A 17,353-nucleotide genomic window follows, 5' to 3' on the forward strand; every position below is an offset into this window, starting at 1 on the left:
TCTTACAGGTGCATGTAATGGTCAGATGAAGAGTTTTGTTTCATTTTTTATGAAATATTTAAATGAATATTTAAAGGAAATGACATCACATCAAAATAACCCAAGATCATGCAGTATTTGCAGAGCTTTAATAACTCAAATAAAACAAAATGCAAATAATTTGTAAACAAATTGTGTTAATGCTTTGGTTAAATAACATTAAGAAATCAGTATTTGGTGGAATAACCCCGATCTGCATGCGTTTTGGCTCCATGATCTCCACCAGTTTCTCACATTGCTGTTGGGGAACTTTATACCACTCTTTTTGCAAAAAAGCAAACAGCTCAGCTTTGCTTGATGGTTTGTGATCATCCATCTTCCTCTTGATGACATTCCAGAGGTTTTCAATAGAGTTCAAATCTGGAGACTGGGCAGTATATATATATATATATATATATAAAGGAAAAATTATAGGTTGCACTGGATCAAGTGCTATTCTATAAACTGCTGAATAATGAGAATGAAAGCCATGTCATTCACTTAAACACAATTACTTTATTTATTTCATTTTCTTATGGATATTTGGTCACGTTAGTGTTGTATTTTTCATTTTTAAATGCTTTTAGGTTACATCTTACAGCAAAAAAAATACAATGCTATATTCCATTATTCAGTCCAAATTTTCTATTCCTTTTGATTTGATTTTATTTCATTTTTGGCTTATGTCTAAAGGTCGTGGTCTAGACACTACAGAAGAACCCTGACTCTAAAGCTTCTATAAAAAAAAAAAAAAAATCTGGCAACCAAGACATTGTGTACTATACAATACAAAATAGAATCATAAGCAAGAGCGTAAACAGACTCAAAACCTTTACTGCATAGACACTGATTTTTTTTTCTTCTTTTAAATTACATTATCCTTTTCATTTTGTCTAGACACGTGCATCAACTTTGCTGCTCTTGGTAACTGTACAGAGACTCTGCAAGTAGATTTATTTAGAAATACACTGCTTCATTTTTGTTTCTATCTTTTGTGTATTTTCTCGACAACAGAACATGATGTAACCTCATTGCAAAGGAGAAAAATCTCTCTAGCTGGCAGTGTAAACAAAAAGAAAAGGAAAAAAAAAAAAAAACATCCGAGCGTGATCTCCTGAACAAGCCCGAGCCAGGTTTAGCACAGAGGTGTGCGTGTTGGTGAATGCTGTGTACTTACCTTTGTTGTTGTACACGTCTAGGTAATTAGGAGCAGAGAAAATGGTGATTAACGAGGGGAAGCCGGTCGTCTGGCTTTTCCTGTACATCCTGTACCTGTAGTGGGGAACAAACGGGCTGCTTTAGAGCTGCGACAGTCACGTATTCTCACACACACTAACAAACACACACCTACACACGTTCCACACTGCAGACAGAAATGAGCTCAGTTCTGTCAATTATCTCTAATTGTCTCAATGTCCAATTTGGTCAGTTAAAGTATTGAAATGGAATGGAGCTCAAGTCAAATAGCAAACCAGGACGTCAGGGTGCAACACACACACAAACACACAACACCACACAAACACACACACACACACACACACAACACTACACAAACACACACACTGGCCTAAAAAAACAGGCACTTACCCTGCGTCCTGGGCTTCGTGTGCTCTTATCACTGACAGCAGATTGTTGTTTGCCAAAAAGTCGCAGACAGCAGGATAACTAGGAGAGGGAAGAAACATCACATGGTCATTTCTATCATTCACACTAAAATATGAAGTGATTTTGGTATTACACATGCCAAACATCTCCAAACATGGCAATCTGCCAGAAAACCCACAGCTGCATTAAAAACCTTCAAGCAACACCTGCATTTAGGCTGCTGAGGCTAGACCAAAACACACACACACACACCTCAGCTGTGGGAAACAGGTCAGCACTTTGTTTCCAGGAGCTAGTCTTGAATCAGAGATTTGCACTCGAGCTTCAGGGGGGACTTAATGATACAGTCCAGCGGGCAGCGAGTGCATCATTCTCAAACTCAGTCATCATTACGTTAAAAATGTGAAACTGGGCACAGTCATGACTCACGGACATTATTACATTCACTCTCCTACCGTGGGGTCCGCAATTTGTTTTATTACAGTGGTGAAAGCGCACCATTATCGAGCAATTACGGGGCCAAGCACCAAAGACGACTCCCTGGAACGTACCAAGTGATGGTGTTGTAACCGATGTGGGATGTCATACAGGAAGTCGAGTTTTGATTTTCTTTGCACCCTGAGACTAACCTAGACAAACAATGTTTCTAAGAATTGTATATGATGGACGATTCATCCACAAAGCCCAAAAACGAAATGGCTTGAAGAACAGCAAGTCTAGCATTTCGAAACGTCCGCTGTTTCTTCATTTATTTCTCAATTATCACATGTAAACACCTAAGCTAGGAGTTCATTTGCACCTTAAGAAAACAGGAAGTGAGGCAATACCTCATTAACAGTGTGAAGAACAAGCAATGATGGTCTCAGTGCTTTCTAGGCTTCCTTCATTACTTCATGAAGTGTTGGGTCTAAAAGTGCTTGGCCCCCTAAATTGCAGCTTGCAGCTATGTTTAAATTTATTACTGGGGTCTCAAGTGCGTATTCTATCTCTAGGCATCACAGACACAATTGATCCAAATAATGGCCAAAAATACACAAAATAACACACAATTCGTCATCACGTCATCTTCACCTGAAGAAGTACGAGCAGCCTCGCACCGAGTTGTGGTTAAAGTGCTCAGAGGTCTTTTCACTGCCGTAATCCTCGCCCGGATCGGCCCAGATGAGATCGCACATCGGCCCGAATGCTGGCGGCTCCTTGAACCTATCTAACTGCACAGACAGACAGAACATCAGATTGTACCTTTGGCACCGATTTCCTGCTACCTAACTGAACACAGACCTTTAAAAAATTTACTTTTTGTGTATTAAAAATATCCTCAGGGCACAACAAAAGCCTGTAAATCCACTTGAGAAAGTATTCTGCTAACAAAAACATACCAATCTAGACAGTTTTTGAATCATCTCATAATTAATACTTGGAGAATTTGCCATAATCCTGTCCCTAAAGATGTCATAACCTCGCGTTGGAGGATATTCCATGAATTTCAGTCTAGTCACGTCTACAGAAATGCATCTTCCTGAACCTAATTTATTACATCCAGGCGTAGAGAACTGCGATAAACACCGAGCTGCAGCTTATTAAACTAATACATCAAATGCAATCATCTGTTGAATCATTGGATGAATATATTCTTGGAATTGTTTCTTCCGAGACAAATATAACATGCTCTTCACTTCTTCTTCTTTAGCTTTACATTAGTTCACAATCACCGCTTCTTTGTTATTTTAACTGATTACTTACTTTCCTAATGTCATCTAAGCAGTTGATTTCGGGCGAAAGGCCTCCATGAACACAGAGGAACTGCTGGTTTAAGAGAGCGGCAAGGGGCAAACAGTCAAACGCTTCCATGCATGCGTCGTACACGCGCTCGGAGTACTTGATTTTACCTGCCAAGACAAAAAGACAGTGTGGGTGGACAGCAGCAGAGAGCGTGAGAGGTTATATAACACAAAGTCGTGAGGCGCTCCGTCTCTCTCTCTCTCTCTCTCTGAGGTATAATAAGGATCTCAGGATCTCATGACATGTGACATTTCTTCCAGTCTTTGAAGAAATCACATCAGCTCTGAACAAAATGTTTCTCTATGCTGGACTAAATAGAATATTATTTCTATTTGCACTCAATAGCTAGTTATTCTATACACTAAAATACAATTATTCACCTTCATGTCACTGGTGCTGTTGAATTCTACACCGATCAGGCATAACATTATGAGCACTTAGAGGTGAAGTGAATGACACTGATAATCTCCTCACCGTGGCACCTGTTAGTGGGTGGGACATATTAGGCAGCAAGTGAACATTTTGTCCTCAAAGTTGATGTGTTAGAAGCAGGAAAAATGGGCAAGCGTAAGGATTTGAGCGAGTTTGACAAGAGCCAAATTGCAATGGCTAGACATTACACTAACATTTCGGTACTAGATACCACAGCACACCTTCAGGGGTCTAGTGGAGTCCATGCCACGACGGGTCAGGGCTGTATTGGCAGGAAAAGGGGGAACAACACAATATTTGGCAGGCACAATATATAGAATTTTTGATGTGATGAAAGTAGATGTTTATGCAAGGAGTCTCCAGTGTCGCTTTAGTAAATCAGGTAAAAATTACTGGTTAAAAAGTAACTTTTGTGATGGAAAGGTTTACAGCTGCTCTAATGCAAGTGATAACAGGAACAATCTCATTTCACCAACCATAAATGGATAATATGTGTCAACTTTTAATACATAAAAATGTAATCGCTGGCAAATTGCTGTAGTGCAATAGAAATAAACCAATATTTTGGGAAAATAATCAACTTCAGCGTGATTACTCAGGACACCCCAGTTTATTGTTGTAATAATATGGTCATTTAATGGCAAACATCACACAACAGTATCCGAACAGGGCTTCCAAAAACGTGAGTAAAAATCTGAAGGAGACTGTGCAAGACCGGAGTCGACACAGCAGCGCACAGATACAGGAGCTAACAGTGGGTTGCTATTCAATTTGGCAGAGATGAGCCTAATTAGTCCTCATTATCGGTTACGTGTAATGCTCATTCAGAGCTTTATTAAGCTTATTATTGCTGTAGTGTCTGCTCTTGCTTTCAGAAGCTTCCGCTTTATTAAAATACGCCCACAACAAGGTCAAACCAAGAGCACGGCTTTTTGTTATGCAAAAGGGTCGAGCCGAAAAAACGCCGCCGCTGCTGAACGACAGAGTCGACCACTTTTACACACAAAGGACTGCTTCCTTTTCTCCAGCCTCATTTCCCTTCCTGTTCACAGCAAACCTGCCTTGTTGATTTGCAGGACTTTACGTGGATCTGTTTTGTTGGGGTTTTTTTGGTTTCCACAGCCAAGAGCTGTTCCTGGAACGGGATGATCCATTACATAACTTAAAATAAACCTGTGAATCTACCAATTAAAAAAAATAAATAAATAAATCATGTCTCCAATACGAATGCTGCCTCCAAGCATTTTTAACTGCAGGTGTTCCTATTAAAGTGTCCGGTGTGTGTAGAATCTCTAGCACCGGCATACAGAAACACTTGTGTGTAGTGCACTCACTCACACTCCTGTTTGAAGGTGAAGTACTCTGTGAGATGCCGGCACTCATGGTTGCCTCTGAGCAGGAAGAGTGTGGTCGGGTGGTTGATCTTCAGCGCCCACAGGAACAGCACACACTGCAGAGAGAAAGCGAGTGAGACGGAGCACATTCAAAGAGATACTACTGAATTCAGGTCCAGAATCGATTAAATAGACTACATAAAAGGAAGAAAAGAAGGAAGGAAGGAAAACCCAGACAGCTTTGTTTAGAGGATGCAAAGTTGACACCAACAACACACGACTATTAATTTCCTGTCCAAGTTCTTGACACGGAGGTATGCTTCAGGCAACAAACAAGGGTTGTTTTTTTCTTATTTTCTTTCTAACTGGGTCTTGGCCATTTCCCACCCACCAGTCAGCTCTTCTCTATAATATAACAACTGCCAACTGGAAATGATAAAGGCTTCCTCAGAGGCATGTAAAGCCAACGGACTGCATCTTTTCACACAGGGTGATGCACTCAGAGGAAAGAGCAATATGCCCTCTTCCACATACATGACATCACAGATGTCTGTGCTGGACCGGGGAGTCTGAGTACATCCATACCGCCCACAGAGCATGGCCAGTTCCGGCTCTATGCAACGGATGGCAGTGGTATGTTTGTTATTCTCCTAACAGTATGGCTATCGTTTTCTTTCCTCTAGTGCTCTTCATAAGCTCAACCAATTTCCTACAGGCAAATTCACTTCCTACCTGCTTTAATTACTCATTTGTTCCTTACTTACTTTTATGTAAAGTAAAGCAACTTATAATCTCATGAGCAATTGAGGGTTAAGGCCTATGCTCAAGGGACCAGTGGTGGCAGCTTGGTGGTCCTGGGATTCAAACTCACAACCTTTTAATTAGTAGTCCAACGACTGAGCTACCACTTCCACTTGTGGTCAGGACTCACTTTTTGTGTGGGAAGAATGGAATTCCTCTTCCACCCCATTACTCTGAGTAATCTGTCTATCCTTAAAAAGATTTCAACTTTGAATCCTAGTGATACCACAGTCATCTATTGGCCATGCTCTCAGAGTTGGAGGGACTGTGTTATTGTCTCCCCGTCAGTATGACTGACTGAGCCAATCGTAGCTGTCCGTCTGCTCATGTATACCATACGGCAAAAAGTTTGTGGACGCCTGAACATCGTACCCACATGCTGACCTTTTCCATGAACTGTTGCCTCAAACCCCATTATTTTCAGAAGTTACCTATACCTTTGGTAGATAACTAAATGATTTGGTGTTCCTTTGGATTGCAAATACTCCCAGCTTCTTAAAGGGGTTCTGAAAGGGAGAACCATCAAAGGTTTCCCAAGATAGATGGATCTTGGTGCCAATGGTGACCCCTTAGGTTTCTAGAGGGATCCCTTCTCTCTCTCCACTGCACCATGACATGTATTAAATTCAAATCAAATTCAAATTTTATTGGTCATATACGAAATCATACACAGTACGACATGTAGGGAAATACTTTTTACGACTGTCTCAATGTCTCAATTTAAAGTGTGGACATGAAAAATAGGGGATATAGTTAAGAATATATAGGGAAAAGTAGGGAAAATTAAATGGTAGAAATCACAAACGAAAATAACTTGAAAGTCAAGTGTCAGATATGCATATGCAAATATATGTCTATGTATATATATATATATATATATATATATGTATATAAATATATATATGTAGTATCAATATAGCAGTAAATATTATAAATAATGAAATAAAATAAAAATAATAATAATAAAAATAGTAACAAAAATATAATATTATAATAATAATAATAATAATAATATAAAATGTAGCCTAAAAAATCTGGAGATAGTAAAAGAGCCTAGTTCAGAGCTATGAGTATATCCCAGTTCTCGATTTGAGTTACCTTTTTTAGGTAAGCAAGCCTTGTCTGCTTCTGTCACCAAGCTGTGTGAAACAGCAAAAGCCATCTTTAGGTGACTCCTAATAATGATGTTGGTTCCATGTTGAGGTAAAACACTTTGAACATCACAGCCATTTTGTTTTTAAACCACCCACAAAGCTGTTTCTGTGTTGCTGCCAAATTTTGTTTGATTTGTCTCCACTTTTTAAAATGATTTGTCTTCTTCTGCTTATCTATTTTCTTTCCTCCACCCCCCTCCTCTCTCTTAATATTTAATTTTATAGGAATAAAGGCTTTATTGTTCTCCAAAAAAAAAAGAATGGTGGTGGTGATGGCAGGTTGAAAAAAAAATCATGAAAATGAAAATGTAACATTGTTACACGCTTGCTGTCCAACTATTCTTTTCCTTGCCTATAACAATTGCCCATTATCTTCTCATTAAAATAACCCAGATGGTCATTGTGTGCAAGGAAAATTGCAATAATAAAATGCCCACATGACCATCTATCTCGAGAGAGCACTTTGCTTAATTTACACATCTAAGCTTCACAGATTGCTGACAAAATCCTGGCGATGCAAATGGTCCAGGAGGAGTGGAGGGATAGTGGGACGCTATTCTGTAGGACACGCGTATACGTCCCTACTCCGCGAGTCTCATTAGACTCCTGTTTAGCATCCTCTCGTCATTCTATTAACATGCAGCTCCCTGCGCTGCACTTAAATCGGCGAGGACACGCTGCCGAGGTAACCAAGGACGGCAGGTGCAGCCTCAAATGCCATCTGAAATAATAGACGACAAGGCTAGCAAGAGAGAGGCAGAGTGTGTGTGTGCATGTGTGTGGGCTGGATGGAGAGCCGCTACTTCAACCTACGCATGAAGAAGAATGAGCGGAAAATTGCAGGTAACGTTGGCCATAAGCCGCCAACCCCCCGCCCTCCCTCCTCCAAACAAGAAGAAAGTAATGAGAAACCGAGCTAGAGAAAGCCACAGAAATTTTAATCTCTCTCTCTCTCTCGTTCTCTCTTTTCCTCAGGAGTAGGAGGAAAAACAAAACCCCATGTCAGCCAAGTAGAGACTGAACTCCTGGAAACTGGGGCTCGGAGCTCGGAACGAGTGTGTGGGTGTGTCCACCGCTGCACAGAAGGAAAAATGAGGATAAACTGTGTCGCTCATTAAACAAGAGAGAGAGAGAGAGGGGGAGAGAGAGAGAATATATTTTTTTTTTTGTTCACTGCCATTTGCTTCTCTGATCCATTAACATCCATCAAGCAATTACATGCAGCAGGAACGCACACACATTTACTACACGGGGGTGTAAAAAAAAAAAAAAAAAGAGACTGAAAGTCAAGAGTCTTAAGTGCAGGGCGAGGACCGAGGTTCATGGGCCGAAGAAACTCTCAGTGTTTTGACAAACTTTCAGAATCCAGAACCTCACTTCTGATTTTTTAGATGTTTGTCAAATGTTGATTTTCCTTTTCTTTGCACACGAATGTCAGGATCCGATCACGGATATAATTACCAGGCGTCGATTACACGGCACAGCAAATTTCCAAGGTGATGCTTACAAACCTATATAAAAGGCGAAGCTCACAGCTGAAAAGATGCTGAAAACACTTTCTCGGATGTTTAATAAAAGGAGACATTATTAATCAGCATAACAGCATGTGAAGTGGAGCAAATCTGCAGCAAAATCTATGGTAGAAACAGCATCTTACTGATTAGTCTTTTTTTCTACAGAATCACTGTTTAATTTAATCACAGGTCTTATTTATCTTATCGCAAAAGATGGATTTGCTCTGATTTACTTTCATATACTTTTCGTAATATTTCTTTAGTTGATGCTGCGAATATGAATTGAATTGAAATGTTCATTCAATATGTATTCAGAATGCAGATTATTTAAACTTGATGGCATAATACGTACATAAAAACTCAGGAACTCGACACTAATTATATGACTGAAGCTGTTCAATCGACTCATGTTGGTCAGTCATTAGTTAGTCTAGCATGAGTAGGATACAAACAGTTTCCTAGTGAAAATGCTCCATTGAACAAATCCTGAATAAATTTATTTAATATTTTTGTAAAATGAGGCCCAGTGTGTGCGTGTGTGTGTGGAATACTGAAGTACTTGTGCAAGTGTACACTTCATTTCTTCCAAAATCACACTGAACCCCTCCGCCGCCTTTGGCAAATCCATTTTAGAAATATGGTTCATTTTTTCCCCCTCAATTGTGCTCACTTACTACAGACATTTTGTATATCAGATGATTCTTCTTCAGCTAACCAACTGATCAGGTTTGGTGAGCCCAGGATAAAATTGTGCTGAACAGAATTCACATTACACCACATAATGTTACGGTCAAATCAAACCAAACACAATGATTGAATTATTGTGTGAAACTTGATTTTAGAGGGCGTTAAAATGATGCCCTACTTATATCTACTAGATCCATCAAACAAGGTTCCTCAGTTGCATAATAATATAATAACCTTAAATTTTCAAAAGGAATCATTTTACTTCCTCAAGGACAAGATGATCACCAAATATGCCTTTCTTATAAAATTGTTTGTATTTGTGGGTCGTGGAAGCCACCAGTTGTACTGATCTGCCATCCCCATATATTATTTTCCTGTATAATGGCACTGTTGGTTTCCAAATAATCCATTAACATCAAAAAGACTCTTAGTCTAAAGTGATTGTGTGTGTGTGTGTTCCACTGAAGTAATCACTGACCACGCTCTTTACTTCGGCTACTTTCATGTTTGACATTTGGAGCAGTGACGTCACTGAAACCGAAACCCACCCCGGTCCACAGACAGTTCCTCAGCGGACATTTGACGAGAGCGAGCGTTTATTTTTTAACCCCTATGCTGTTAATACCTTTATCACCTTGTAAAGCTTCATAGTTTTTTTTTTTTTAAAGTGTATTACCTTACAATACAATTCTTAAGAGAACCAATTTTCTCTAAAACAAAGATCTTCATGGATGAATACTTGGTGTTGATTGGTCTTCCTTAACCACCAGTAAAATTTCTACTTGTAGTCCTAAAAAAAATAGCAGTCCAGGAAACGTGTGCACTATTGCAGTTTGTGGGTTTTTTGTGGGTTTTTTCAAAATAGCACTTCCAAACACTTCAAGTGACATTAAAGCTTTTTTCTGTTAAAACTCCTGACCAATCAGGTCTATGTTGATCGGTAAAAACAAACAAACAAACATGCTGTTGCTGTTTTGATATTTCAACAAAAATAGCTAAAGAAAATTCCAGAAAGGACATTACAGTGTCGCTAACCGATCACGTTATCATTAGACGCTTACCTCAATGCTGAAGTAACCTCTGTCAACGTAGTCACCGAGGAAGAGGTAGCGTGTGTTGTCCGGTGATCCTCCCACCTCGAAAAGCTTCATGAGGTCAAAGAACTGCCCATGGACATCACCACATACTGAAAAAAAAAAAATCACACACAACAGAAAAAAATTCAACTATAGTGTATATAATAAACAGAATAAAATGTTACCTCGCTTAATAAAAAAAACTGGTATAATTCATAACATAAACGTAATATAAAGTAAAGCACCAGTATAATATAGCAAATATATTACAGTTAAATGTTAAAATGAAAAAACATTTTGTTCTTTGTTTATATATATATATATATATATTTTTTTTATATATATATTTTTAGTTTTTTTTTTTTTTTTTTTTTAATCAGTCTGACGATTTCACACTTCAATAAAACTGCTTTCCCATCACTTGTTTTTAAACAATCGTGGATAATATTTCTTTTTTTTTGTAGTATATCTATCAGAAATTGTCAGATCTGCACTGAGATTAATGTGAAAATGAAAAAAAAAAAACAACAACAACAAAAAGAACCAAAATATATATATATCCAGCCTCCTCTGAGATGGGTGAATTGAGTCTGGCATTAAAATCAGAAATGTGTGTAGAAAAGAATCTGTGAAGACTCACACCTCCGCACACCTTCTTACATCAGGGCTATACTGACGAGGCTGCCGTCACTTAGCAACAAAAGGTACTGGAGGCGAACGCGCATCACATCTGAAGCGTCTCACATTCCAGAGTGTGTCACGTCAGTAAGAAATATCAGCATATCGTGGAGAGGGAAAAAAATGTATCATGGAATTGTACGAGATTTGCAGGGTGTTATAAATATCCATGTCTCTATATTTTTTTGTGGTGGGGGGATATCAGAGCTGTCAGCTTTTCTGGGTGAGTGTGAGTGAAATGTCAAAAAGTGTGTCATCTCTCAGTTTTGAAGGATTGCTGAAGGCTTCATCGTGTTTCTGTGAACATGTAGTAAGCTGAATTTAAGCACACTGTTAGTTCACATGTTAACAATCATAGATCGGATTGTAACTCGGGAATAAAGATGATGTCCTGGTTTTAAAAAGTGGCAGATAAATGAATATAATCATCTAGGAACATCTAGGAACTAGAATTAGACATTTTTGCAGAAAAATAAGCACTAGCCAGAGTGTCTACTGTACTGAGATTACTCTCTAGATTAGATTTATTACATGTAATTAAAATGAAATGTAGGTTGGTTATAATTAAACTCCGGTGATGAGATGGTTGTTTGCCTTCTCTGCAGCTTTATAGGCAGAAAAATCAAGAGAAACTGTAGAATTTGCGCTACTTGATTAAACTGAAACGTCACATGACATATTAATATTCCAAAAAATAGATATGTTAGTTTTATTTCTACACTGAAATACTGGCAACAAAGTATTTTTCATTCAAATATCCTTACTATAGAACAAGATCAACTGTTGCCCCTGAACTTGGTCAACCATTTTAGTCCTTCTCACTCGCCTGCTAACTTGCGATCTTATTTCACTTGGAGGTAAAATAATCAGATCACAGAGCATTTTTCAGAAATGTTTTGACATGAGCAGGACACACCAGAGATTTTTCACTAGCTTGATGCTGCTGCCTACCGAACTATAGGAACTATCAGGACTATCAGAACTTATTCGACTATCAGATCTTATTCGACTCCAACCTGCCACGTTAGCAAAGTTGACAACTTTCTCACCGGTGATGGGCGCCTCCACCTCAAGCATGCACTTCTCCTGGCGCAGGATGCCAGCGCCCTCGTTGATGATGCGCAAGGCGACTTCTTCCTCAACGCGGCCCTCCTTCACCAAATGGCTCTTCAGCAGCTCCGTGTTGGGTTTGCCGTTCACAAACAGCTCCTTCATAGTGAGCCGCTGGTGAGGCGGAAGGGGCACACCTGAGGTCGGGGCACAGACAATAAATATTGCGTGATACATACAGAAAATCTGGGGATACAAAGCAGAGGATGGCTTTACTGTGTCAAAAATGTACATTTACCAATTTCTTATAAGACAGCAATAATTTAACAACTTAATTGTTGTTGTCAGATGCTGGTTCAAATGAAATGTGCTAGTCTTTGTATTTTGCAGTGTATAAATGACAGAAAAAGGTTATTTTTGTTTGACCCAAGTGACTAGCAATCAAAACTCCGTTCTGTCTCTCTCTTGAAGTTAATCATCATCTCCTTACAGAAAATTTTGTCATATCAACAATTACAAAAAGCCTTGTTTTTTTTTATTTTTATGTGCTGCCTCAGCCGTACAAATCCTGGCATATGTTTCTACTACAGAATCAATAATATTATAACAAGCATTTTGCTATTTGCTTGTCATTTGGTTATCGGCTGCACAAGTATGCCTGCAAACATTTCTGTATAATTTTTTGTAGCACAAAAGAATCTTGAGAAGCTGAGACCTGCGGAACTAATTCTTCATTTTTAATCAGGTGAAACCACCAGATACATTTTGCATATAGTGCGACGGCTTGAAGCTTCATAATAATGAGTCCCAGAGTTATGGATTCGCGTTGGATGATTTTCAGAAGCAGCTGGCGTTCGCAGGGAGTCGCAGTGGAGCCGACCACTTGACAGCTCTTCCCTCGTTCTGTCAGCTGTCTCCAGGAGTGTGATGGAAATTACAGGGAAAGTCAGTGGCAGAGCGCGAAACCCGCCTGAGCGCTGTCAGACTCCCCGGGCCTGCCCAGCTCCATCAAGGCAAAATCAATCTGGTGAATCAGTCAAACAGTGGGTTGAAGACATATGGAAGGAGAGCGATCCACACTTTAGACAACAGTTCCACACCCGCCCAGACTAAACAAATCGAACTCAGACGGTATAACCTTTGTTTTGTCTCAAGATTCATCAAATTGCATACATTTTCTGGCAAAGCTGGCAAAGATCTCTTACTCTCCACTGATATGTTAGCAGATATGCTAAATTTTTCTGTAAGAAGGATCATCACTTTGTAACAGTCTGAGGGTTTTCCGCCACAGGAAAGTCTGCGGGACAAAGAAGTTTACGCATTGCAGTTTCTTGTAACACGATAAGCTGCATTTGTTTTTTCGTCACGATCACAAGAACAAACTTGTTTTTTGGACGTTCCACAACACCAAATGTAACTTAAACAGTCAAAAAAAATGACTCATATGAGTGCCTATGGAAGGTTTAAAGCCTCATTTCTGGAAATCATCCTCTCTCAGAACATTCATTCTGTCCGTAGTCTTCAACGGCATCTCGATATCTGTATATTTTATTTGCTGTTTTAAAAGAAATAAGCTCTCCAGGTGCACCGTTGGCTACAGCAGGAACTTCCTAAAAGCAGGAGGGTTTTTAAGTGTTAAACTCAGCATTCCAAATATTTGTGAATGCCAAAGCATTTGGCTGTAAACCTTTCCAATACCGTCAATACCTGGCCAAAATGTAAATTAGTTTCCAAAATCTGCAACCAAGGGCACGACCTCAGGCCACTGCATCCCAAAGCCATTGGACTGAAACCAAAGCCAAGTATCTCTCTAGCACACACTTATCAGTTAATTAATCACTGAACTCAATGTTTCATGACAGGATCACTTCAGGTCTTTAATTCAACCCGAATCTTTAATTCTCTACAGCTGTTTTTATGCAGTATTGTTTCTGTGACTAACTATGGAAACAATGCACATTTCACAACTGTTTATCACCAGACTCTGTTATCTGACATAAGCCGGGTTTGAGGAAAGAAAGATCAAACCCAAAAAGGGGAGGAAAAAAGGCAACGTAAATCAGTGCAGGTCTGTTCAGATAAAGTGTGTCTTCACTGCAAAAAAAAAGCAAGATCCTAAGTAACAATATGCTGAATATAGACAAATTTATCAAATAACGCAAATAACCTCAGATTTCTAAACAAGCTGTTACAGTGATAATACATACCTAAAGCACGAGACACTTGGGGAGGAGAATAGAAAAATGTCTATAAAAAAGACTAAACTCATATTTGTTTTATAATATGACAACATTATTTATAGTCACCCTGTGCCCTGCTAACACCTGCCCAATGATGAAAGTGCCCATAAAGCACTGGAAGAAAGTGGCTCTTCTGATGAATCACATTTTCTTTTACATCACGTGTTACATTGGGAAGAGATGGCTCCAGGATGTACTATAAGAAGATGGCAAGCCGGGGGAGGCGGTATGATGTTCTGAGCAATGTTCTGCTGGGAATCCTTAAGTCCTGGCATCCATGTGGATGTTACTTTTACACGTACCACCTACCTAAACACTGTGACAGACCATGTACACCCCTTCGTGGCAATGGTATTGCACAGGTGTCCTTTTCACACTGCAAAAACTGTTCAGAAATGGTTTGAGGACCATAACAAAGGGTTCAAGGTGTTGAATTGGCCTCCAAATTCCACAGATCTCAATCCACTCAGGCATCTGTGGGATGTCCTGGACAAACAAGTCTGATCCATGGAGGTCCCACCTCACAACTTACAGGACTTAAAAGACCTGCTGCTAATGTCTGGGTGCCAGATACTGCAGCACACCTTCTGGTGGAGTCTGGTGGCGTCCATGCCTCTAAAGGTCACAGCTGTTTTGGCAGCACAGAACTGGAAACTTCTGCCGAATTGTTAATCACAATACAAAAACCATAGTTCTAAGTGAAACATTTAATAAATGCTGACAAAACAAGTATCAAAATCTGACCCTCAGTCAGTCACAACAAATCTAATCTGGAACACAGAAAACAGGAAGTGTATCTACTTGCATAGTCACAAGCTCCCTAAATACGCACAGCTTAACAAGTCATCCAAGTGCAACTCTAAGGGCATGGAAACAGAGCTGACCATTATAGCCAGCATATGGAGCTCTATTCCATTTATTGCGCATGCTGTGGTCTCTGAGTTCCATCCATCCCGGACAGGAAGCGGGCTAAATAAGAGTTACCCATGACACACCTCCTCAGATTCATCGCCCTTCCACAGACTATGCTTTGGCCACTGGGAAAATAAAAATAAATAGTAAGCACTCCTGGGTCCACAAAGCAGGCTGGGAAAAGGGACTCTAAGCTGGGTACGGGCTCTAAGTAGAGATTAGGCAAAGCCTCTATTAGCTGGGGATTCCAGGTTCAGTGTGTTTATTTTAAGGTTTCACGTAGCTGAGAACAGGATCCTCACCCTGAGGTTCACAAGAATAGATGGAGGGCTAGTCTAAGGCTGGTAGAACAATGAATATAGCCATGAATATGCATTAAGAGAATCTCCAGGCTTCAAGTACTAGCACACATTCACTAACCCTGGAGTGTTTGGAGCTTTATGAAGCAGATGGTTCTGCATGAACAGAAGTGGCTTTGTCTTGCCAGCATATACAGTTTATATACACTACACAGATCCAGTTCTGGCAATGTGCTGGGAGAACCAGCCTGATTTCTGGATATTTAAAAGGCAAATAGGCACCTGGATTTAACTGTGGTCTGTTATTAGTCCAAACACCTGTGGTTGGGTGACAGTGGCCTCTTTCAGCAGTACTCTATTCTTAACCGACGCAATGCAGCGAGTTCAGCTGTCGGACAAGTCTTCAAGCTTTTTTTCAACTGCGGAAACATTTTTAAACCGAAGGGCAAACTGAATACCACGACACTGACTATTTGTTAAATAAGCAAAAGGAGAATCCATCTGTTAAAACAGATCCATAAAGATCTTGATTGACTGAACCTGTTTAAAAAAAAAACATATTAAATCCACCCTACCACCGCAACACAGAGTCTAGGAGGGCGAAGCACTCGGAAACGAAAAGAACAGCACCACACTTAAGGGGGTCTCAGGTTGTGTGTGAAATACAAAGTGCTTAATTTCACCTATTAATTGCTGTTTACAGGAATGTACCGTCTAAGCCCGGGTCACAATATTTGATTAGCCACGAAGAGCGGAAATATGTGAAAAATCTAATATAAAACTACAATGAGCTGCAGAACTGAGGTCCATCACTAATCTAACATCCATGGAGCTTATCAAGGCCTTTAGAGACATCTGATAACTAAGTGCCAAGAATGCTAAATTTGGAGCGAGTGCTTTCTGGCTTCGGCAGCACCAGTAATAAATTCCTCTCTTCTTTCTTTATTTCCTGCGAGTACCTACCGTTCCAAACTTCTGGCTTCTTTAGCTTTCCAAATCTGCAATGAAATTTGTTTCTCAGCTCCCTTTTTTTCCCTTCTCTCTACCCTCTCAGCCCCACATTCTCAAAGCCCCCACGCAAGGCCAAGGGTGAAATCTTCCAAAAAGCCAGGAGAGCACAAAAAAAAAGGGTCTCCTGGGAGCCAGCTGGACTTATCCAACACAGGCTGCCAGAATTAATGAGGTCCAAGTGTCCTAGTGAATATGAGAGCTGGTATCCACCACATGGGACTAGACCAGGCAGAAAGACTTACCATTCACACAGGATGGATATTTTTGGAAATGTAGTTTCTACCCCTCCAGTAATTTTATTATTATTATTATCATCAATAGTTTTTTCAAAAAGATGCAAAGAAGATTTGCTCATGCTCATATTGTCATCCCAGGGATAGGATGTCGTAATGACAATTGTGTATTGAGGGGCAGAGAAAAATCAAAAATATCTGGATAAATGTAGATGAAACCATACAGAACCTGTGCATTAAACTATTTAGCTAACATTCATTCACTCATCTTAAGTAAGGTATTTATCACCATTATGGTAGATCCATAGCCTTGAATCCTTTTCAACAATACTTCTGAATATGACCCATGAAAATTAAAAAGCACCATGCACATGCACACCCAGGGGCAATTTAGCAAAGCAATCCACCTACTCACATGTTTTAAGAGATTAAAGGAACCTGAGGAAAACCCATGTGGCATGGGAAGAACATGCAAAAACTCCAGACAGAAAGTAACCAGAGCTCAGGATCAAACCAGGACAACACAA

The 17,353-nt window shown here is 39.7% G+C and overlaps 1 protein-coding gene across 3 annotated transcripts in view; it reads right to left on the reverse strand.

The window, feature by feature from the left end:
* The window catches only part of ppp3cca (protein phosphatase 3, catalytic subunit, gamma isozyme, a), a 31,138-nt gene that overhangs the window by 12,436 nt on the left and 1,349 nt on the right, over positions 1 to 17,353 (reverse strand). For 2 of the 3 annotated variants that reach the window (XM_058375037.1, XM_058375038.1), the window contains exons 2-8: positions 12,131 to 12,328; positions 10,389 to 10,513; positions 5,176 to 5,287; positions 3,367 to 3,512; positions 2,695 to 2,834; positions 1,606 to 1,683; positions 1,196 to 1,290 (exon numbers count right to left, since the gene is read on the reverse strand). In XM_058375037.1, the coding sequence (XP_058231020.1) occupies positions 1,196 to 1,290; positions 1,606 to 1,683; positions 2,695 to 2,834; positions 3,367 to 3,512; positions 5,176 to 5,287; positions 10,389 to 10,513; positions 12,131 to 12,328 (894 nt within the window). Of the gene's footprint in view, positions 1 to 1,195; positions 1,291 to 1,605; positions 1,684 to 2,694; positions 2,835 to 3,366; positions 3,513 to 5,175; positions 5,288 to 10,388; positions 10,514 to 11,045; positions 12,111 to 12,130; positions 12,329 to 17,353 lie in introns of those variants that run through there. The other variant, XM_058375039.1, reaches the window with a different exon arrangement.

The sequence above is a fragment of the Hemibagrus wyckioides genome, linkage group LG22 (genome assembly GCF_019097595.1).
Source record: "Hemibagrus wyckioides isolate EC202008001 linkage group LG22, SWU_Hwy_1.0, whole genome shotgun sequence".
In the NCBI taxonomy this organism is placed as follows: Eukaryota; Metazoa; Chordata; class Actinopteri; order Siluriformes; family Bagridae; genus Hemibagrus; species Hemibagrus wyckioides.